The sequence below is a fragment of the Amphiura filiformis genome, chromosome 11 (assembly GCF_039555335.1).
Source record: "Amphiura filiformis chromosome 11, Afil_fr2py, whole genome shotgun sequence".
NCBI classification, from domain to species: domain Eukaryota; kingdom Metazoa; phylum Echinodermata; class Ophiuroidea; order Amphilepidida; family Amphiuridae; genus Amphiura; species Amphiura filiformis.
In genome coordinates, this window is record NC_092638.1 from 65,273,798 (window position 1) to 65,297,661 (window position 23,864).

General features: G+C 35.0%; 1 protein-coding gene across 1 annotated transcript in view; it reads left to right on the plus strand.

The window, feature by feature from the left end:
* LOC140165157 (uncharacterized) overlaps positions 1-18,573 on the plus strand; it is a 38,933-nt gene extending 20,360 nt beyond the window's left edge. Inside the window, exons 8-30 of the mRNA XM_072188599.1 lie at positions 1,728-2,045; positions 2,714-2,784; positions 3,000-3,237; positions 3,621-3,911; positions 5,023-5,325; positions 5,829-5,928; positions 6,760-6,836; positions 7,021-7,253; positions 7,751-7,844; positions 8,270-8,346; positions 8,860-8,896; positions 9,020-9,117; positions 9,398-9,520; positions 10,803-10,981; positions 11,088-11,223; positions 11,972-12,118; positions 13,183-13,282; positions 14,024-14,100; positions 14,814-14,948; positions 15,433-15,561; positions 15,877-16,028; positions 16,546-16,681; positions 17,745-18,573. Coding sequence (XP_072044700.1) covers positions 1,728-2,045; positions 2,714-2,784; positions 3,000-3,237; positions 3,621-3,911; positions 5,023-5,325; positions 5,829-5,928; positions 6,760-6,836; positions 7,021-7,253; positions 7,751-7,844; positions 8,270-8,346; positions 8,860-8,896; positions 9,020-9,117; positions 9,398-9,520; positions 10,803-10,981; positions 11,088-11,223; positions 11,972-12,118; positions 13,183-13,282; positions 14,024-14,100; positions 14,814-14,948; positions 15,433-15,561; positions 15,877-16,028; positions 16,546-16,681; positions 17,745-17,819 — 3,326 coding nt within the window. The 3' untranslated portion in view covers positions 17,820-18,573. The remainder of the gene's footprint in view (positions 1-1,727; positions 2,046-2,713; positions 2,785-2,999; positions 3,238-3,620; positions 3,912-5,022; positions 5,326-5,828; positions 5,929-6,759; positions 6,837-7,020; positions 7,254-7,750; positions 7,845-8,269; positions 8,347-8,859; positions 8,897-9,019; positions 9,118-9,397; positions 9,521-10,802; positions 10,982-11,087; positions 11,224-11,971; positions 12,119-13,182; positions 13,283-14,023; positions 14,101-14,813; positions 14,949-15,432; positions 15,562-15,876; positions 16,029-16,545; positions 16,682-17,744) is intronic.
* Positions 18,574-23,864: the final 5,291 nt, after the last annotated feature.

A 23,864-nucleotide genomic window follows, 5' to 3' on the forward strand; every position in this document is an offset into this window, starting at 1 on the left:
AAAAATTAAAAATTGTTTTGTTTAAAAGCTACTGCCTGTTTTTATGGATTTTGAAGATCGCTCATAAATCAGTAAATATAGGCCTATTGAAGTAAAGGAACTACCACCATTTAGCTGAAATACTAATCTTTCTTAGCATGTAAATTAATTCCGTCGACAACAAATGAAACACTTCCCTAAAACCAGTTGAAGCTAGGGAGTAATTTTCCAAACCACAATAGCTCTAAGCCATTGTGTGTGTCCAAGGCCATACTATTTTTGTATACGCGGTACAGTAAAATTGCTGTTCATTTTACCGATTGTCCTCCCGTGTTAATCCAGATGACAAAATGTTAATTTAAAGTCTCATTGCAACTGAATTTTAATTTTTAATTTTCGGACTTGGCTTTGAGTAATGGTGACGCATACCATGTTTACAGTAAAAATGAAAATTATATTCCAGACACCGTCAAAATGTCAATTTTTATTTTTTTGTGTATTGTTTTTAAATAATTAACTGCAGTTCATTTATTCAACCTCATAACAGGATCATACTTTAAAAAAATATGATGAATGAACAGACGTTCATTAAATATTGAAAAAAAACTAAAATTACTCATGCCTAATTTGCATAATAATATCATAAATACATAATTAGCTGTAATTACCTAATTTGCATAATTAATTACTTTTTGTGTATTTTTTGTTATCAATTGAAAGAATGTTGTATACATATGTGTGCAAAAAAAAAACCGCACCTTTATATCATGTTTTATCATCAATTTTGCATATTAATTAGAAACTTAGTCATTTTTTGAGATTTCATTTGTCTGCAGATTGGCCGAAATCGCTAAAATAGTATATTTGGTTAATTTATTATGATTATTCAATGATAAATTTTTTAATTTTGTTTTCTGTAACGAAGTCAGGAAAGATAGGCATTTTACATGTGATATTTAAATTAACGCTGATTTTTCAAGCAAGCGTCCAAATATACCTTCAAAATCTCGAAATGTGCCAATTTTGTCATTACAGCCATTTGTGGCAGGATTTCATTCCATCTACGAGCATCTTTAAATTGACACTACATCACAATGCATTGACCGATTTCAATTCTGTTTTTGATTTTTGATGCTTTAATAAAGCTCAATAATGTAGGAACATTAAATAACGTGTTTCTGCTGCGATTATTTTTGAGGTGATATGCCTATTATAAGTGGTTAACAGTTAAGCAGTCAAGTTAGCTCAATCGATAAGGCGTTCGACTGTGGTGCGAGAGGTTGCGGGTTCGAACCCTGGCGGTGCCTAGTACGCTCACGTGGAAAAATTGAGTTAGCTTGAAATTCCCCTGGACAAGGAACTCACTGCTAATTTGTCTCGTTGTAACCCGTACGAAACTCGGGGAGCTGATCCTGGTTGCGATAGATATTTGTGGAATGTATAGGGTGTGCGCTCTTGAAGCAGCAAAGTCCCTGATTTGTTGTTTAATGGTTTGTGGAATGATGTGGGGCCGTAGTGGTCAGCGTCAACCTGTAAAAAGTGTGCTGAGGCTTGTGGATCAACGTCTAGGCGTTGTGCCTGTGCGTAGCGCACTATAAATCACTGCGCTTTTTTTTTTTTTTTTTTAAGCACTATCACTCACAACCCAAAACAAAACCTAAACAATTTACCAGTGCTGTCAACGGAGAAGGGTTTTTTCGAATTTACTGGGATAAAGATTCTCTTTCTCGCATTTATCTCTTCCATAGCATTACCTTACTTTTCCAACAATGATCACATCACTGCAAACGCTACACGTAATTCTGTACTCCTGGCCTGGGGTGACTGGAATCAAGCAATTGACTATGGTACAGGACATGTTGACCACTATAAGATCTACTTTTGGAAGGAAGGTGAAAAAGAAACTTCAAGCCAATTTCAGACGTCATTTGATTCGTCTGAGATAATCTCAGACTTATCCATAGAGTCAGTATACAATTTTGATGTGGCAGCAGTTAAAACTGTTAATGGCGAGGAACTAGAAGGACCGCGTGGCAGATATATATCTGCCACTACACAATGTGCAGGTAATTCCCTCTCCGTCGGGCGATTAAACGATAGATTAATGAATCACATATTTTGCCAATCAGGTACTTCATTAAGGCGAGTGGTACGGGGGGGGCACTTAACACAAATGACCATACGGGTATGTTCCCCCGGAAAGACCCCCCTTTTTGGATTTAGCAGCTCCGAAAGACCCCCTATATATGACCAAAATAGAGTTCCGAAAGACCCTTGATTTTGATCATTTCAGCTCTAAAAGACCCCACAATTGCTCATTCCTCATATCTCTGTTTTTCAGGCGATTTTCATCCAGAAAACCAAGAAAGACCCTTGATTTTTACTGTTCGCAGCTCCAAAAGTCCCCGTTTTACTTGTTCGCAGCCCCGTTCGCAGCTCCGAAAGACCCACCGTCAGCTCCCGAAGACCCACCACCTCAAAATTCCGGGGGAACATACCCTCCAAAATTGTTTGATGTGTGTCCCCCCCCGGAGTGGTACAAGACGTGGCAAAATCAAAGTAATGACGGAATAAATACAGATATCTTTTTATTGATGAAATAAGTTGCCTTCTCGTTTTAAAACAGGTTAATTTGTAGGGTATCAACATCATTATAAATAAAAATTGAACGAAACAATAATATAATAATAAATATGATTATTCTTTTTTCTACCTTTTTTTTCTACTTTTGTAGCACCTACACTTTCACCGTCAATAGAGAGCGTGAAACAAGTCGAATACACGACAGTAAAACTGTCATGGAAGGTATGTTCATTCGATCAATGATTTTCAAAAGTACCTTTCGAAACAATGAATTTTACATTAGTAATATTTACAGACAGTGCATAATGTTATTAGCAGAAATCTGTATAACAGGGTATTTGCTTGCGTTTGATTTCTCAGTTTCGTTTTAATAACAAAGTATAATCCATCTTTGTTGATCAGGTAACTGGGGTAGAATGTTTTGTTTATACTTTCAGATTCCATCTGATTCAGGTTGGATTCAGTGTTCCTCAGGTTTGAGTGGATTTATCATCACTTATAAGATTAAGGGCTTAATGGGAAATGCGACTGAAGTGGTAATTGCTAACAACCAAATCTCATCAACTGAAGTCACATCTCTGATGCCATGCAAAATTTATCAATTTCAAATTCGTGCCATGAATAAAGACGCGGAAGGAAACAATAGTTCCCCTGAAAATGTGGATGTTTATGTTGGTCAGTGTTTGATATTTTCCTTTATCTTTTGCACTATAAAAACATGATGAATGCAATCATATAAGTATATTGGTTATCACAGTGGGTTATCCCACAAAGGTTGATTACCAATTTTCACAAGACATTAGGTTAGGTTAGGATAAGAGTACGGATTAGAGCTAGTAGTAAAGTTTAAGAATTAGGACAAAGAGGTTAGGGTTAGGATTATGGTTACGATTGCAACCACTTTTCTAAAGCTGTTCACAAATTTGTTTACATTTTCTAATCAGAAGAAATAAAATCGTTATCATTGTTTTTGTGTGTTAAAGGACAGGAGCTATTGTTTTCCACACGAATATTTATAATATGTAATATGTTTAAACCATTTTGTCCTTCTCATACAGCTCCAGAAACAATTACAAATGTTCAGCTCGTAGAAAATATACTGAGTTGGGACGAGCCTAGAAGTATTTGCAATGTGACTGATTACGTGGTAAAATTGATACAAGTTAATCGTGACCCATGTGATCAAACAAATACGCAGGTCAATAATACTGTGGTAGCATCATCAGATATAACTCTTCCTGAGCTTGAATACTTCTCAACATACAAGGCTACTATACAAGCACGATCTGGTGACAGTACTTTCGCTACGAGTGAGTCTACTACTAAGAGATTTGACACAAATGAGGCTGGTAAGATTTTCCTATTGCATTTTAATTATTGTATTTTATTTAAGGCTTTTATTTATTTTTATTTAATTAATTAATTAATTTATTTATTACACTTTATCACTAGCACAGAATTACAAAGATATAATATTGCACATAAGTTACATCAAAAATTACACAATATCATAAAAGGAATTTTTTTTTAAAAGTCCAGTGAATGGCTGGAGCAAACAGGTGCATATGCAACTCTAAGACCGCCCTACAAAATCCACAAAGAGGGGTGGGGAAAAATAACATGGAAGGGGAAAATGCAGGTTAAGTTACGTTTGCCTGCAATTTTGACAATTACAAAAACAGGTCCAAGTGCAAACACAAGTTGCATCAAAGGTGCGAGCAAATTTGGACTGGTAAAACATCAAAACTTGTTTATTAAATGTAGCAACAGAATTTGTGGATCTGATAATACTAGGAAGCTGGTTCCAAGTGGGCACCATACGCTGAAAAAAGCTCATCTTGTGGCACTCAGTTTTAGAAAGCTGATTTACCAGCAACAAAGGATCAGAAGAAAATCTGGTACGGTGGGACAGTCTTTGTTACTACCATTAAAAAACTACATAATCATCTAGATTGATGTCATATAATCCCAGATTATACTTGATAAATATATTTAGATCGACATATTCTTTTCTAAAACTTAATGAAAGAGGAGTTGGTTTATCAATCAAAGGGAATAACTGTGAACATACATATGTGATGGTCCTAAATTTACATGACAGAAAAAGGGTTTGATATTCAAATGACTGCTCGAGGGTTAATGGTTTCGTGTGTAAGTGTAAAAAGAGCCTGATAAGGGTTCTTATTTTTGTTTAGCAGTTCAAGTACCATATGTGGTTTCCTTAATTACTGGTCGTACCAAAAACGAAAATGAATGTTCTATCCTTAAAAAACGACAAACGTGATTGATTTATAACCCATTCCAGAAAATAAAAGAACGCAGACAAAAACATCCAAATCAATAATTTATTGATGATTTTGCAAAGTGTATTAAATTTTATTTATCCTGTTTTAATAATCGCATTTACTATCATAATTAACACTGACTACAAATGTATTATTGTGCATTTTATATACATAGCTCCGTCTGGTCAACCCCAAAATCTTCAGGGCAAGGCACTAGAAGATGGTCAACTATCTTTCACTTGGAACCTACCACCATGCGGATCGCGACATGGCAAAATAATCGCCTATGAATACGAGTATTGGCTACAGTCACAGCAAGATGCTGTTAACAGAGAAAACACAACACTTGAAGAGATAACTTTGTCTGCGTTACTTAGCAACAAAACATATGTTTTTCAAGTGCGTGCATATACTATAGAGGGTCCGGGACCGTTCAGTGAGATGTATCGAGCAAGTACAAGGATTTCGTTGCCACCAGGTAAATCTAGGACGAAAAACGTTTTTACGATAAGAGAAAGTAGAATCTTTGACCAAAATTCTGACATTAATTGGTTCGTGGCAATAATGAAATACCTAGACATATTTTTGTTTGCTATCTTTGTTGAATTGTTTTAAATTGAGACACTACTTCAAGAGGCGGGGACCGGAAAGTTACCTTTGCCAGCACATGCAACTGTTTGCAAAGAAGTGCTTAATATCATATTTATAGATTAAACAACTGATAAATCTTGAACACCATATATTGAAAATATAACACCATCAATATGCAAATTACAAAGGATATTAATTTAAAATATATGGATACATGTATATTCATTATTTAAAGTCATAATGTACGATCTGTGAAATTGGTTAAATTTCTTCAAAGCTGGTTATTTGGCGTAATGTTCACACATATTTCAACTTATACCTAAACGGAATCAATTCGTTATGTTTTCAGATTAACAGAGAAATCTTACTCTTTCTTGAACAAATATATAGGCTCTTCAGCAAACATTGCAGGTGTCATTGGTGGTGTTGTTGGTGGCGTTATTTTGCTGCTTGTATTACTCATTGTTATAGTCATCATAATTCGCAAAAGGTAGGTAATATACTTGTAATAAAGAAAAAATAAAACAAATATTTACCAACTTGAAGTTAGTGGGCTCCTATCGATTCTACATTTTCCAGATATGAAACAAATATACGATTAGCTTACAGCCTGTCTAAAAAAATTGTGCAAGTAAAAAGCGCCCTCTTTGGCACTTAGAAAATACCGTTGTGACATGATGCTTACATCAACGTCAAGAGCACAGTCTTAGCTCTCAAATACCGTTTGTTCTGTTCAATTTGGGTTTTTTTAATCTCGAGATATGTATAGTTAACAACGAAAGGGTAAAATCACAATTGTGCAACTTTTACTTGGGAATAGGGCTGTACATGAAAATGAAAGAGAGCACTTTTCACTTGCACAATCTTTTTTTGAGACAGGCTGTCAAGTTACGATTCTCAAGTTACGATACCTTATCATTGTAGAAGGCGTCTAGATATTCTCTGGACTAAAGGCTTCAGTATAATGCGTTAGACGAGTTTTGGTACTTCGTCATTTTAAGCTCTCGTACCTTGGGTTATGTTTACCATCTGCACGCTTTCGCCCTCTGTCCTGACGTCTATTATTATGTAATGTAGAATCGCAGAGTGTTATGTAATATTAGTAAATAGATTGATAATTACAATAAATAATACAAAATACAAACATTTTTTGCCGAATATTTTGTCAGCACTTAAAAAATAACATTATGTCAGAAAAGTTTGCAAGAACTTTTCAACAAATGTCTTACAATGTTATAAAAACGTTTTATACCCTTTATATATCCTTTATATAACCCGACATTTAAACGTTTTCAAACCTTTCTAATCTTGCATATTTTAGAACTACCGAGACAAAAACTAAGACACAAGACAATACTACAGAATCGCTTTCTCAGCCAAAGAGAAACGACAAAGTGTGTAAGTCAACATTATTCTATTTACTAAGTTTTTACATTTTTTATTTTTTATTTTTAAATGTGAAAGATTCAAATCAAAGTAAATAACGTCAATTTTAATATAACTTTTTGGACATTTGCACTTAAAATGTATTACTATTGTTCACCCCTGATTGCTTAATAATTTCTGTTTACCTCGTGACCAGCGAGTTTAAATGTTGGTTATGTGAAAGACACAGCTGTTAACATAGGACATACAGACGCTAACGAGACGCCATTGGAAAGACCAACACCTAAACCAAGAGCTATTGTGAAACCAATATATGAGAATACGCAATTACCAAATCGCAACCAACCAGTGAAAGTAGAATACCTGATGGAATACGTGGAAGTGAACAAGGCTGGTGGTCCTGATCATGGACTTAGCAAGGATTTTAAGGTATATAAAAATAGATGTATTTACACTGAGAACATCACGGTACTTCATTAAGTGTATAGGGATAAAGTCTTAGAACACATTATACCAAATGTTAGTATTAGCGCGGGATTTTTGTTTTCATTTGGCTTAGTTAAAATAACTATGTTATGCAATATCTGCAGTGAGCACTTATTTTTCGTACCTTTTCCCACCTTTGTGGTTTTTCTTTTTATTATTATTATTATTAGTAGTAGTAGTAGTAGTAGTAGTAGTAGTAGTAGTAGTAGTAGTAGTAGTAGTAGTAGTAGTAGTAGTAGTAGTATTTTTATTCTTATTATTATTATTATTATTATTATTTTTATTATTCTTATTATTATTATTATTCTTATTATTATGATTATTATTATTATTATTCACTTGTTTGATTTCCACTCTATAAAGTGTAATTTGCGGTACATTTGTTAATCTGTTTGTCTGCTGTTTAATCTACTTGGTATTACACCTCTACACCTCTATAGGCATTACCCGACCCTGAACAACAGCTGTTCCCGTGGACTGCAGCAAAGAAACCAGAAAATACAACTAAAAACAGATACAAGAATATTATACCATGTAAGTGATGTTGGCCACAAGACGCCAAACATAACAACACCCATCATAATATAATCACATTGAAAATGAAAGTGAGACCGGGTACTGTTAACCTTAATAACAATGGAGCGAAAGCCAAATAAAGTGATAGTGCCAAATTTGGGTCAAGCTGCAAAGTACCACGATTCGGTATGGTTGTGTATAGAAGCGTTTTATCACAAATTTACTGAATCGATATCGTTTTTAAAGAAGATATAAGTATGGTACGCAATACGGTGTTGGCTACACAAGCCACAAAGCATACAAGGAGAAGAGTGCATAAATGTAGTCAATTGTGACGGTATCTTACTATTTCCTAAATCCTTTATTAGTGGAACTGCGTCAATAATAGTTTAACATAATTGATTATACTTGCTTTTTAATTTATTTACGGGAATTGTTTTTAGATGACAACTCCAGAGTAGTTTTAGACCTCCAAGATGGCGATGAACATTCAGACTACATCAATGCCTCCTATATCGACGTAAGCTTTAATATTATTAAAACCAAAAAGAAACATTGCTATTATTACGAGTATTCAATTTCAAGTAATAGTGACAGGAAATAAATTACCGGCTGAATGCAACATAACAACTTGGTCAAAGTTTGTCAGATCATAATTGTGCAAAATCATACCAAGTAAAGTGACACCTACTGTAAACGACTCTTTTATCGGACAATGAGCAGCCTGCTTGAACAGCTCTTTTCAGAGCCGCTCTATTTCCAGTAGGAAAAGGGTGCCTACTACAAGGGCTCTTTACAGAGCCACACTCTTTAGTAGATAAGGGAAAATTGAGCACATTGAAACCAACAATGATATTCTGTAGGCATTTGGCAGTCTACTTGCAGAACCCTCGAAGTCAGAGCTCATTTTAGCAAAACCTTGACAGTTTTACTTATAATAATAAAACTCATTGAAACATTCAATTGACATCATGAATACTCTCAGTATAGGCCTAACGTTTAATTGTAAACATTTGGTTTTTACCCCTTACAGGGCTATAAGAAGAACAATGCATACATAGCCTCACAAGGTACGTTTGCATTCAACCTCTTTTGTGTTCACAACATCAGCTGAAAGATTGAAGTAAATACAATCAATTCTTCATAGGCCTTATTCTATTTATGTACCGAATATAAATTAAATTATTCAACAGGTCCTAATTCTGCAACAGTCAAAGACCACTGGCGAATGATATGGCAAGAGGGAACTGAGACGATCGTCATGGTAACGCGTCTAGTTGAAGTAGGAAAGGTTAGTGTATTTCTTGTAAACAATCAAGAAAATATTAAAATAGTTTGTAGGAATTTGTTTTTCTGTTTGAATAACTGTTTCGCTGGACCGAGTAATTCATGAGGTGACACAGTAAATAAACTGAGACTAACATTTCAAAGAAAATTAATAAGGTGATACGGTTGAAAATGGAGAGAGGAATTGATTTCGGATTATACATATCTATATCCAAGATATCTTTGTATGCCATTGAAGTTAAACTATTGCCTTTTGTCTTTTTAATATTTCGTGGGTTTTCCAGATTAAATGTGAGAAATACTGGCCAGATCAAGGTAAAACCATTTCATTTGGAGATTACACTGTTACAAATGTCAAGGAAGAAGACAAAGGACTATATGTTGTGCGTAAATTGACACTGGCTAAGGTAAGATTTTTTTAAACCTAAAATTATCAGCTAAAATATTGCTATAGCCTACATTTTTATATACAATATAAATGCAGGCCATCCTGCAATGTAAGGTAATCGGGGTGTGGACACTCCCAGTTATCGAATTCATCTGATGTTGTTATATCTTTTCTAAACTGGCTGCAAGTTACATATTCATTTATTTTATTTATTTATTAATTTATTACACTTTATCACTGGCACAGAATTACAAAATAATATAATATTGCACATAAGTTACATCAAAAATTACACAATATTATGAAAGAAACAATATTTGTTTTAAAAAGTCCAGTGAATGGCTGGAGCGAACAGGTGCCAGGCACCTCTAAGACCGCCCCACCAAAACCAAAAAAGAAGGGAAGGGAAATATAAATTACAGGGGGGAAATGCAGGTCAAGTTACATTTGCCTGCAATTTGGACAATTACAATTTGGACAATTCAACTGAGGTGTGGCTCGATGTAGGGCGTATTACTTTCATGGAACATTTATCTAATTCTAAATTTACCACATGAACAACAACCCTGGCACAACCCCCCCGGTGAAAAAATAGTCATTCTGACCAGATGGAACTGACTACTGCAGTTATGCCGATTTGTAAAGTACTATGACCATCTAAATAAAACCGCTGACAATATAACGGCAATTTTGCACACATGATAGTACCGTCGAAACTAATCTTATCTTAAGGGTACACAATGTATTGTTGGTCAAAGTTGGTCGATTTTTATTATCTTAATCAATATATTATTGAAAAATAACGTTTTGATGTTTTGCAATAGTTCATTCTACAAATCATATACTTTAATACTTCTATTGTTGTTAATGAGTTATGTACGTTTTACAAAAGTGCTGTTGTTTCAGCCCTCTTTACAACATAACTCAATAACCACATGACCTACAAAACTATATCTGTGATATTTGAATTCTTCTTCACACTCGCCATGAAATGATCAATGCAATTTTTGCCAAAGCTCACTACCATTCGCCAGATGCTATGAACTACCAAATAGCAACAGTTTAAAATAATTGATAACCTTAACATTCGCGATGAATTGCTGCTGATACCTTGTAAAACAAAGACATCGCATAAACTGATGGCGTCAGTTTCACTGCGACTCCTAGAGATAAATTATAATACAACTTCTCCTCAGTTGATAATAGCAATCTCCCACATCTCTTGACCCCTATTGTCGCTAATGTTTTAGTCAAGTTTGGTTATTTGTGAATATAACAGAATGTCACCATCTTTCCTGTAGACGGACATATACGCCAATCCACAGGCAGCGAACAATGAAGTTCGATTTATCAAGCACTTCCATTACACCGGTTGGCCAGATATGAGTGTACCAGAATTTGCAGAGCCAATTTTAGGATTTTTGGACAATGTCAATGTTGAAAATTCTACTACCGCTGGACCTATTGTAATTCATTGCAGGTCAGTACTATATTTATAAACAGTAGTAAACTAGCAAAATCAAAGGTGTCTAAACATAAATCCCAATGACATATGAATAAACATATACTTTATCAATCATTTCCAGTGCCGGTATTGGACGGACGGGAACATTCATCACATTGGACACCATGCTTAAAATGGCCAAGGCAGAGGGCAAAGTTGATATTTTTAACTTCGTTCATGACATGAGACAGCGACGACCTGGGTTGATACAGATAGTGGTATGAAAAGTTAAAACTTTACTTAAATAAGTAAATAAACTTAGACAGTGGTGATTTACATATAAATACGATAAAAGCTTTGCTTTGTTGTCCTCAGGTCGTAATCATACTTTCTTGGTATAGATGAAGTAACCGGTGACGCCACATGTTTACATTCAGAACGCCCTCTGTTGATTCTCGCAGTATCAATTACAGAACACATAAAATCTTTTCAAAACCCAACTTGCAAAACCTTGATTGTTTCATATTTGTGACACTATGTAGCTTGTGGCACCTGAATCTCTATGTAAACCATACTATTACAGTCCTTTGCTTGGGCATACTATGTAACTTCATTTTAGTAGCGTAGCCAGAATTTTGGTGTAGGGGGCAAAGCCAAATTTTCACCACCATTTGTCCCCTTTTTTGTCATTTTAAGGACACTTTACTCTTTGCCATCCCATTTTTATCCGGCAGAATTTATTTCAAGAGATAATAAATTGTCCCCAGGTGGAAGAAGTCCGTAATCGTGGGGTTTACACGTCCCACTCATAGCATAGTCATTAAATATATTCGTGTAGCGGAGCTGGTACAGTGTAGCACTGAGATTTGGCGGTGGTTGGGGCAGGGGAGGATAATGTATTCTAATGCTCTTCACAATCAGCCATGTCAGACAAGCACGTTTAAAAACAGTCACGTCAACCTACTGAGTGAGCATGCGCATCTGGTTCGACCTAAGCTTTAGGTTGATTTTATCTTACATTTTCAGGCACAATACATTTTTGTCCATGACGCTTTGTTAGAAGCATTGTTCTGTGGAAAGACAACTATACCAACATCTGATGTTGAGCATGCGTGGAGAGCAGTCGAAGGTGCCATCAACGGTGAAGATAATCACATTCGTGGTCAATTTCAGGTAGAAATTTGCATTCAGAAATAATCTTTTACAATCCACACTTCTGTTAAGGATACGATACACGATTTACCGACAAGTTACTCATTTCGCAATGCGATCATGAATTTTGCAGAAAAAAAAGTTTCCACAGGTTTCGATGGGACTCGAACCAACGATTCCACACGTCATTGATTATCAGTCACGAACTCGGCCACGGAGGCAGATTAGTAGGGTAATAATAGAGTAGGGTAATAATAAAAGATAAATCTCATAATGCTATCTTTAGCCTTTTGTTAACATAAAAATGATGCATTTTGTAAAGATAGATTGGCGGTTTTATGCATAAATAGCACGAACGTTTGGAAAAGGCCTCAAACAAATAATAAAGACACTAATACGATGATGAAATTGCATAAGTCGGGGAATATCTTCGTCGCAATGTTTTGTTTTGATTTTAAGAATTTGACCTTAAAATTTACGATGTTAAGACATTATCATTCGAAATCAACAAAAGATTTCAGCAGTTTATAGTCTCATTCTTTCTCTAGAGTGTTTTAAACATGTATGTGAAATAGCTTCAACATTGGTTCGCTGCATAATGGTAAAAACAGTCTTGACCTAAAAAAGGGCGAGAGGTGCCATATTTGCGGATTCAGGCTAAATTCAAAATTGGTATAAAACGTTTGGTTTTTGATCGATTACAAAAAATCATTTTTATCATTAAAATAAATTGTGTCTGGCGTGAATTACACTACAATTTGTATTCCTAGGGCTCATTGATTTCTTCAAATATTTTTTTACAATGATAGAGTGAATCCCCTGGCTCTCTATAATTACGCACAAAAGATCGCCTCCCCTTAAGGATGCTAATTATCCTGTCGTTTGAAAATGTTATGCATTATAAATCACTTATTATTATTTGCTTTTGGCATGGTATTCAACATCCCAAATAAATATTCATCTAAAACCAAACATTTTAGTCATGCTGTTTTGAGCACAAGTTACTCTTTTACTTGAATCCATAAGTATGTTGTTTTCACCATATTTCTTACACCCACTGATTATCCTTTCCTCTTGCCTTACAGTCTCTCGTTAGTATGTACCCAGCATTATCCGAGAGGAAATGTGCTGAAGGAAAGACGGAAGAAAATTTGACCAAGAATAGATATAGCACATGTTTACCACGTAAGTGGAATGATAATGTTTGAATTACAATATTATATTAGTAATCGGCTCAGGTAAAGGAGTAAACTTTGGATATTCAAAACCTGTGAAAACATGCTACAACTAAACATCTCAAAAAAGTAACTAACCCCCTTAAATAATGACCGTTATTAAAAAAACCGGGCAATTGTATTACAAATCTGTAAAATGCGTTGGAAGCAGAATTTATTTCTGCACATTTTGACACCTCATTTGTAGCAATTGACTAAATATTGACGTCACAGCGTACATTTAAACCAATGTACCCCAAGATTTGAAAGTTACAGTAAATTGTATTGATTTTGTATTCAGTATAATGGAAGGAAATCAGTATAATGATATATGAGTGTTTTGTATTGTATGTAAGGGCAACTTTCAAATCTGGACCTCACTACATTAAATTGACCGGTGTTTTCTTGTTTTCTGGGCTATCGTATCAAATGAGGTGTCAAAATGCGCAGAAATAAATTCTGCTTCAAACGCATTTTACAAATTGGTAATACAGCCCCTTGTTGAATTATGGCATTATTTAAGGGGGTTAGTTACTTTTTTTGAGATGTTTACTTCAAGATTGTTGCACTTTAGTCTTATTTGGATTACCCGTAATATAAAGTATTTTAAAATTATAGAAATAAACACATAATCTTGATTTGCATACGGCTGCATCGTCATACACTATTTTGTACGTTTTACCATATTCATTTACTTTAATTCTGTTAAAAGCTGACTCTATGAGACCAAAGTTGCCAACTCCGGGTGTTGAAGGCAGTATTGATTACATTAACGCCTCATTTTGCCATGTAAGTTTATAATATAAAAACCAAACTTGAACTTTATGTATGATGGTCGATTCGTTAGCTCTTATTAGAGCCATCAGCATAAAATGATCTTCATGGACAATATTACTTATTATTCTGCATGACTGTCTACTGAACGACCCTTACGGATTCATCATTAATCAGACAAGTGGAATTCTGCATTTTGGTCATGGCTTAAAGATGTGTCGACCAGTTTGGGAAAAAAAGATGACCAATTCCTTACTAACAGTGATTTTGAAATTTGTCGCTCGCACAAAATCATCCCAGAATATTACTACTGCTGCGCTATATCTTGTGTTATATAAACACCTGATCTTGTTATGACAATTTGATTGATAAATTCGTGTGTAGAATCGCGTTAGCTCCAATATGGTACCAAATTTGCTCCCAAACACTCAACATTGATAAAGATTGATACCAGTATATGAAAGTTGGTGCATTTTCAAAAGTTGCAAATCAGAACGATGCACGCTTTCGAATTATTGTTAAGCGTGGTCAAGCTTGCTTGCCCATGATGGCCCCTGCCGACTATCCCAAATGCCTGGACAAAACAAGCTTGACCACGCTTTCCGATTTCGGGAACAAGATCAGGTTTTAGTGTAGAACGGATTACATAAGTGTGGACTTTCTTTATTTGTGGGGTTTACGTAAAAGCAGTATGCATATTTCCTAATTCTACAATTTGATCTCATTAGGGACACGAAGAAAGAAACATGTATTTAACAACTCAAGTTCCGCTGTCGAATACGGTAGAAGATTTCTGGCGCCTGATTTACAGTTTCGATTTTCATACCATTGTTGCACTTCACCATCCAGATGATAACAATAAGGTATGTTTGCGGAGGTACGGTAAGGTACATCTAAACTCGCTTTATTAATTTTTACGTTATGGACTGTAAGACTCAACATAAATTTGATCCTCTGATTTGGTCCTATGTTGCTATCCTGCATATGCTGACACAGTATAGTTCATAGGTGCTCAGAAAATACCAGGTGTTAATTTGTTTCTCAAATATGAGATGTTGGTATCAACATAATTAGAATTATATTTTCTCTCAGTACAGAAAGCGAATATTCATAACTCTACATGTATAAGTCATAGCTACCAAATCTTCAATCGCCTTTTTTTTTCTTCAAAATGGTGAAAATGGACTTTTTATCAGTAGGTTAGGCGTTTGACTCGAACTCATAATTTGCTCTTGTTCTTTTGTACTAGCCAATACAATGCATTGAACATTAAGCAATACATTTAGTTGTAACAAATATCATGAGCTTACGAGATCGATTATTGATAAATGTATGATATCGTTGCAGACGTATGGAACATATTTTCCACAAGAAGGCTCTGTGGTATGCGGTCAATATGTTGTTGAATCCTTGGATATCGAGAACAATGAAAACACAATTGAGAGAAAACTGCGCTTCTACATGTCAGACAATCCGGTATGTATTTATACTCGTATGATATAAAGGGAATCTTGAATGTAATCTAAGTGTTGCAAACAATATTCCAATTTATGGCACAGAATTTGAAGGTTTGAAGCATGTCAACATATTTGCACATGATTTTGAATAAATGCCTACAAGTTGCTTAAAAACTAAATGACACAAAATACATTTAGCTTATTTTGATAATACTTCATAAATAAATCAACAAGCTGGACATTCAGTACAAGATAGAGGTAGATAATAAGGTAGAAAATTCTTTGTAATGACTTAACACTGAACTATGATATGATGTGTGGTTTTCTTTCTTAGACTGAAGTAATAACAGTTCGACTTGTACAGTACACAGATTGGTCAACGAAATCTGACCTTCCTTCTTCAGCTTCTTCCTTCGTACGTCTATTAAATCGTGTTGATGTACATCGACGAGACACCGATAACAATCGGGTTGTTGTAGTTGATAGGTATGCAAATGACGATAAAGATAAGAACAAAAAAGATTCCACATAACTAATGTAAATTGTCCTTAGTACCTCCCTAGTAAAATGCATAGATTAACGTGTAAAACTTGCGCAATATGTAATGTGATCATGCAAATTCAGTCTGAGGTCGGGCATATTCAATTTTCAGTTTCTTACAGAAAACCCCGTTAAATTTGGACAACCATTCAAAAGATTTGAGCAGTTAAAGATTTTCGAAATCGATAGGATTAAACAAAGGGAAGTACTTCCTTTCTTTGGCTATATATCTCAAAATCAAAATTCCGACAGATTTGTGTCACAAACTAGTTATTATCTAAGAAAGTTTGCTGTTCACTCTAAATGATTAACCTTGAGATTAATTGAGTCGTGCAGATTTCCTGATATTGAAGGTAATTAGTGGATTTAACGATTTTGTTCCTTTTAACAATTAAGGTTAGCAAAATGATAGTAGGAACTACAAATTTGAATGTTCTTCCACATTTTGTTTTCCCTCATACAGTGATGGAGTGAGCCGCTGTGGTTTATTTTGTGCTGTCATGTCAATCATTGATCAGATCAAAGAGAAACAAGAAGTAGATGTGTTTAGAGCTGTGAAGAGACTCAAAGTCTGTCGACATGAAATGATCAAATCTATGGTAAGATGGTCATACCGTATTATATTTGCATAATGCCGAATAGTGGATTACTATAAACCGTGAAGTGCTTTATGCTGACAAGTAACTCACGTATTGTCATATTCATGGTTTTTTTCACAGTTTAGCTTATAACTTTAATACCACTAATTGTTCTCATCTTATAAGGTCATATAATTAGATAAGTCGGTTATCCAAAGATCCCAGGTTCAAATCCTGGATGGTCAGTGAAAATTTTTTACTGGCTGTCATTTATGTATGTAGAGACTTGTGTTAAAAACCTTTCTCATATAATCATATAATACACTTTGAAATTCATATAATGCACTTCAAGGTCAACAGGTGCAATGGGATAACTCGTTTCACTACTAATTGGCCTTAACGCCTGTCGATCCACAAGAACTACTATCTGCAGAACTGCGATTGTAATATGATTTGAATTCCCTGACATTCGATTTGAAGGTGCTACATAGCTATTTTTTACATTTTAATTTATCTCGAAATATAATTATCGACTCTTGAAAGCGTTACAATAGTGTCAACCCAAGAAAAAAATTTATAAAGTTAATCGGAGGAAATGAGCGTAATGTAATAAACTGATAAAAGTACAGCTAATTGTTGTTGTTTTTTCGTATTGCATGAAAATAATCGTGTTTGTGACGGATTTTGTAATTCGTATTGTAGATACCAAAATTCAATAGGCAAGAGCTTGCATGCGTTAAGCATCTCAATAATTGTGAAAAACGCAATGTATTACGCTTAGGTTTAATATGTGTCAAATTCCGAATTTGACTGACGATCCTCTGCTGTGGACTTGGATTAGCCTGGAAGCTTTGTCATGTAATGAGGCGAACAAACAAGGACATAATTAAAGACTAAAAGTCTTCGCTTATTTTGTTAGTTGCCTCATTCGAATTTGAAATACAATGTGTACAGTGTATTTAAAATTCGAAGGAAAAACTTTTTTTGTTTTTGTTTTCGCTGTTGTTTTGTTGTTGTTGTTGTATGCTTGTTGTTGTTGGTTTTTTTGTTGGTTTTCTTACTTTTCCCTTTTGTTTCATTACAGGAACAGTATACGTTTTGTTACGAAGCAGCCCGCATGTATCTTCAAGCATTTGAGGAATATGCCAACTTTATGTAGGTTGCCAATGAAATGAGTGATTCTCATTACTTGGAGAACAATTCAAATTCATTACAGACATTATGGAATGTCATTACGTTTGTTCTTCAAACACTTGAAAAGTTACACGGTCAACTAATAAATGTCGTGAATAAAGACATTTTTTTCGTCCAGGTGGAATATGCATTTTAAATAAGAACTTTGAGGACACTATTTATTTAAAGCCATTTTTGCATATACTTGTGGTATCTACTTGAATGCTACCGAATAATTAAAATGTTTTAAGGTGATATGGAGGGGGTCATGAGGTAAAGCTACTCTGGCCCATTTTGTGAAAAATCAATAAGAACTACCGTAACAAAATATCCCGGCAAAATACACACCATGTTGTAAATGAAATTATGCCATAGGGTTTGATAATCCATATAGTATGATAATTGAATGAACAAAATATTTCACCTTATTAAGACCAGGCCCTGGAGTTATATTTTCACGGCTTGGTTTTATTCTACATGATCAACGAACAAACTGCAGGCTATAAACTTTCATCTGATTTATCCTTTGTATTTGAAAAAGCAATCTTTGCGGTAATTCTCTGTCTAATATTTTAAAAATGTTAAAAACCACCAAGCAAAACATTAGATTAGCACTGGCAAACAGTAGAATTTTCTTGTCATTTCGATCGAGCTAATCGTAGGCGACCCACTCCATCACACCTTAAATAAGCGCCCTCATTTTTCACAAATAATCACCTTTGTGGATATTAATTATAGGTTATTACATGAGTATCACTTGTTGGGAATGAAATTGTACAAAATAATGCACGCGTACTGAGGTGTTGATGCGTCTAAATGCACGAGCCCCGAAGGGGGAGTGCATTAGACGCATCAACATCTCAGTACAGTGCATTATTCTGTACAATTTCTTGACAAAGAAGTGATACGCATTTATTAACCTATTTCATACACGAGAAAAAATCCCGTGATTTTTGATATTTTTATAACAAAATGTCGAAAAATCCAAGCTAATATAAATGCATCCACCCGCAAGAAACATGAACGCGTCCGAAAGCATTGCACGTACTGCGCGGAGTGCACGCCCGTGCAATTATACAACATTTATGCATGGCTAGTAATTTACTAACGATTGTTCTAATTGGTTCTCACTATCTAGGAGTGTATGAATAATAAGTAAACAGAAAAATAAATAAAGATTGTATAGATATTTAATATTCAGATTCAAGATTTGTAAAATCAAGAGATGAATTTGGTTGCTGTTAATAACTTAAAAACTAAATGTCACAACTAAATGTTGCAACCAAACAGCTCTGTCAAATGAATATCGCAGCCGTAATTAAACATTGTACTATGAAATTTCAGCAGCGCAATATTGTAATGAATAGTAGATTGTATAGATGTTTGATACTCAGTTTCAAGATTAGTAAAACCAAGTAGTAGAGAATATAGGTAATATATCTTACTCTAATTAGGGAAATGTTGTGTGTGTTTGTTTGTCGATCAAAAGGGGTTTTTTTTACTTTGATCTAAACATATACTAGAAGAAAGCTTAGATTAATGGGAGCAACATAAACTGTAAGTAATTGATTGAAATAGTCAAGAATTTGCTTTTTTGTTGTTTTTATGAGCTAATTTATTGCCTAGCGAGGCCCACACCGAGTGTGGGCTTCCCGCCAGTGATTTATAATTGTGCTAATGACATTATAATTAAATATGAATTACATTACATACGTGCATTCATTGGACGCCCTATATAATAAGGAACGGATCATGGGCGCCCTATAAGGAACGAAGCACTTACTCGTTTTTAGTTTGTCACTAACGTCAATGGGAAAAAGGATAGTATATACCACTATTCGTTTTGATGAGATATACTTTACAGTTCATTGGGTACTTTATCACTTTTGACCTACAATCTCATCAAACGGAATATGCTCCGTTTTATTTAAACAAATATCTATTCAAATTGATAAGATCTGCAACTCATTATTTGACAAGATTACCCATTTCATTTTGAAAATATTTGGATATATCCACCTCTTACAAAACAAAGTATTCAACTTTGATTTTTTTTTCTTTTTTAAGAAGACAAAGCTACTCAATTTGATAAGTTAGGAAAATTTTGGACAAGAATCTATTCATTTTTAATGGCAAGGCAATCTTATCAGATATGATGGGATTCTTATCATTTTGATGAGCAATCCAATTTCTTTTGAAGAGAAATCTATATGTCCCCATTTTAAAAGTTTCCCTTGTCAAATTTGACATGTTTCTATTAGTTTCCCTTGTCAAATTTGACATGTTTCTATTAGTTTTGTTACGAGTCGTACTTGACTCAAGGCCAAAATCACCTTTTACCCGAACTCACACGAATGCACAATACAAATACACTGTTTGATTAAGCTAACAAAATCTTAAGTCTTTAATTGAAAGCACGTTATCATTGGTACAATATATGACAACAAATGCACATACACAATAATCAAATATAATCACTCTTTATCTATTTTGTACTTAGCCAGCATTCTTCTTCTTGGCGATCATAAAGTTCTTGCAATGTTCTGGACTGATGTAATATATCCTTATTCACTTGTCCTGCGAAAATCAGCGAAGTCCATTGAACACTTGAGTTTATGAATATCCTTGCATATGAGATCCTCACACAAAAATGGCGTTGCTTTCTCCTTGCGTTGCTTTCTCCTCCAAACTTAACTCCTTGCGCTGCTTGCTCCAAACTCAACTCCTTGCGCTGCTTTCTCCAAACTTGGTGCTATTTCCACCTTTCACACAATATCTTCAGGAAGCAGGACTGGAATGCAGTTGTCCCCACTTATTTTGACAGTTGCGTTGAATCAAAATACCAGACTTCAGCAAGTCGACAGAAGAATATATTTCCTTTCTTGGAAGAAGTACGTTCTTTGACGTATTCTCGATCTTCTCCGACAACACTGGCAAATAGTAATACTTTGACTACATAAAATATTTCTGGTTTGCAATTTCCTTTCTTTGAAGGAATTGGACTGTAAGCATATTAGCTAGCTAGCCCAGATCAACACTATCAACTGTGAAGAAATATGTTTACCTTTTCTTATATATCAGGCAGTTGGAAATCCCCAAATATTAATAGCCAAATGTGACTGGGGGAATTCCCAAGCCTTAATTATAACATTAACCTTTCTCATTACATCACTTCCTGAGGGGAAATCACATTACATCACTTCCTTTACAACCTCAGGGGGTTTCCAAATATTCCAAATTAGATATGATTTAACTTGTTTTGCTCAATTTGAGAGGGGAATTCCCCCAAAATGTCATCACTCATGTAACTTTGTAAACAAAGATAAATCATCAAATTAAATTACTGAAGGCACATCACAGTCTCCCTTGTCAAATTTGACATGTTACTATTAGTTTCCCTTGTCAAATTTGACATGTTTCTATTAAAAAATTAGTAGATAATTTTAAGACTGTGTGACTACTTATTGTTGTAAATCTGTAAATCAGTTCTAAACATCATTGATGTGTATTTATATATTTTTGTAATTATTTTTTATTCTATCATCTTTATTCAAGCAATTTAAACATACAAATTTAAAGGAATAAAGAAACCAACAAACATCCAAGACAACTGGGGCCTTTACTGACCACCAGGCATGGCGTGAACGAAATACATATTACACACAAATTTTAAAACACCGAAAAAAGATACAAAAAAATAAATACAAAGATGACAGATATGCTCCCTGGTAGGCGACATTACTGACACGGGCAACAACTGCAGTTACATTCCATTCGAGGTTGGCGTATAAGTGACTATATTTTGGCAGTAGATAGTTCAGTAGAAGTATACCGATGTACGAGGTCAGTGGTTTATCCCTGATAAAGACAATACATGTAACACAGGAGTCATATGAGTCAAAAACGCACAAAATCACATCATCTATGGGGTGATCGAAAGATTCGAGCCAGTGGCACCAAGATTGGTCAAAAGTGTCCCTGACTCGCAGGCCCGTAGCCAGGATTTATTTGGGAGTTGCCGGTTTAAAAATTCGGACCTTTTTGGACTGGGAGGGGGCGGGTTTGGAAATTTTTGGACCAAAAAGTTATAAAAATTCTCTATTTTTTCGCTCAATACGCTCGCATATCGGACTTTTTGGGTCAACAAAGGGGACTTTTTGGGCCTTTGGCATTTGGGGTGGGGGTGCGTCACACCCCCTGGCAACGGGCCCGGGTACTCGTATACCAACTTGATGTGGGGCACAAGACAAAGACAAAAGATTTAAAAAAATGCAGTGATGTAAACAATGGTGCTGTACACTGACACTGCACTAGTAATAATTCAAAACCAGAGGGATGGTAAACAGAAATACAACCGACGTTACGAGCAGATGAACTGCTCTTCCTCAGGGACAAACAACAAAAATATATACACAGTAGGTAGCGAGCATAAAAATTACTGGAAATAATTAAACCAAGGTAGCAAGCAAAAAACCCTACAGAGCCAAAAATATACCGTCTCTATAGAAAGAGAGCTGGCCTGCTACTTGCTGTATTGCGAAAGCAATATTTAGAATGACCACGTCTCAATATTACACGTGTGTACGTTGAGAGAGAGGGTGTGTCTCGTGGATATAGTGGATTGGTAGTAGAAGTTGGTTCCTGGGTTGGTATGTGTGAGGAGTCAAATTAATGGTTTGGATTTCGTGTCTATTAGGAGTTGTATAAAGGAATTTTTTGCCCCATTCATAAACTGTGGTATTTGACGGGCCTGACACACAGACCTAATTATTTATCTTTGCAAGTCTATGATTCTAGCAAGGTGGATGTCTGAATTGGACAAAAAGGCCTGTATATAACTCCTAGTAAATACTTAATTGGGCTCCGGTCGAGTATCAATTTTCCAGCATCGTTTTCATGGTGCACCGATCTGCAGAATTGCACATCGGTTTCTAGAAAAAAGATTGTATTTACCATCTAAATGCTATTTTAATATGTTTGTGTGCGTAGGGGTGTGCCTATAAATGTGTTGTGGAGAAGGAGACAGCATATGCACAAAGGGTGAAATAGAATAGACTGGTTGAGTTGGTGTTCAAGCGAATGAGTGTGGGGACAGTGGGTTTTGTTTGGTGTGTTTATATTTAAACATGTCTGTATTATAACTTACTATTGTGAAAGTTTCTGTTACTATTTTTTATAAATTTGTTGTATTATTGTCATTATGTAACCTATTTGATATAAATGCTAGTGTTTACATTTTGATAATAAATTAAACTCGCATGATAAAATTACATAATCTGTCTTTGCCCGGACTCTGAAAGAGCACCATTTTACGTTCTATTACATCCTCCTTACTCCCCCTTTTTTCCTACAAGTGTTTCAGATAATTCTACCACCATCCAGATCGAAAATGGCGGTGTTTCAAATCTCAAAATTCTGATCATTCTCCAGGGGTCCATTTCACTAAATTTTTAACCCTTCGTAACTCAAGTAACCGTTCGTAAAGTTACGAATACCCAATACTAGACGTGACTTTCCGAAGTGTCCCTGTATAGTAAATCCCTATTACTTACAAATGGTACCGTTCGTAAGTTTATTGAAATGGACCCCAGATCACTCTCCGGAAACCGATTGTAAAGCGTCCCCTCCAAACAAAGTTTTATATTTAATATATTTAATATGTTTTTACATAAAAAAAATTGTCATGTATATGAGCGTTTACATTTGTTTTTACACCCCGAACCTTCCTGAAGACCTGCTGTGATGGAACATGGTATACAACTATAGGTGGTAGAGTGAATCCAGAAGATCAATGTAGCATTGCATCAAAGTTGACAAGCTAACACGATTATAAGCCGGTTGGTCACATTGATAGTGCTGAAAGTAACTTGTAAATGAGCAGAAAACAGCCACCAACACATTAATATTTCAAATCCAATGGTCTTGTTTAATTACGACTAAGATATATGGGTCCATACTTTCATGTGCTATTGTGATTTATTAATCAATCAATCAGCAGTTTTAATATATCTTTGTGGTGTTTATATAACTT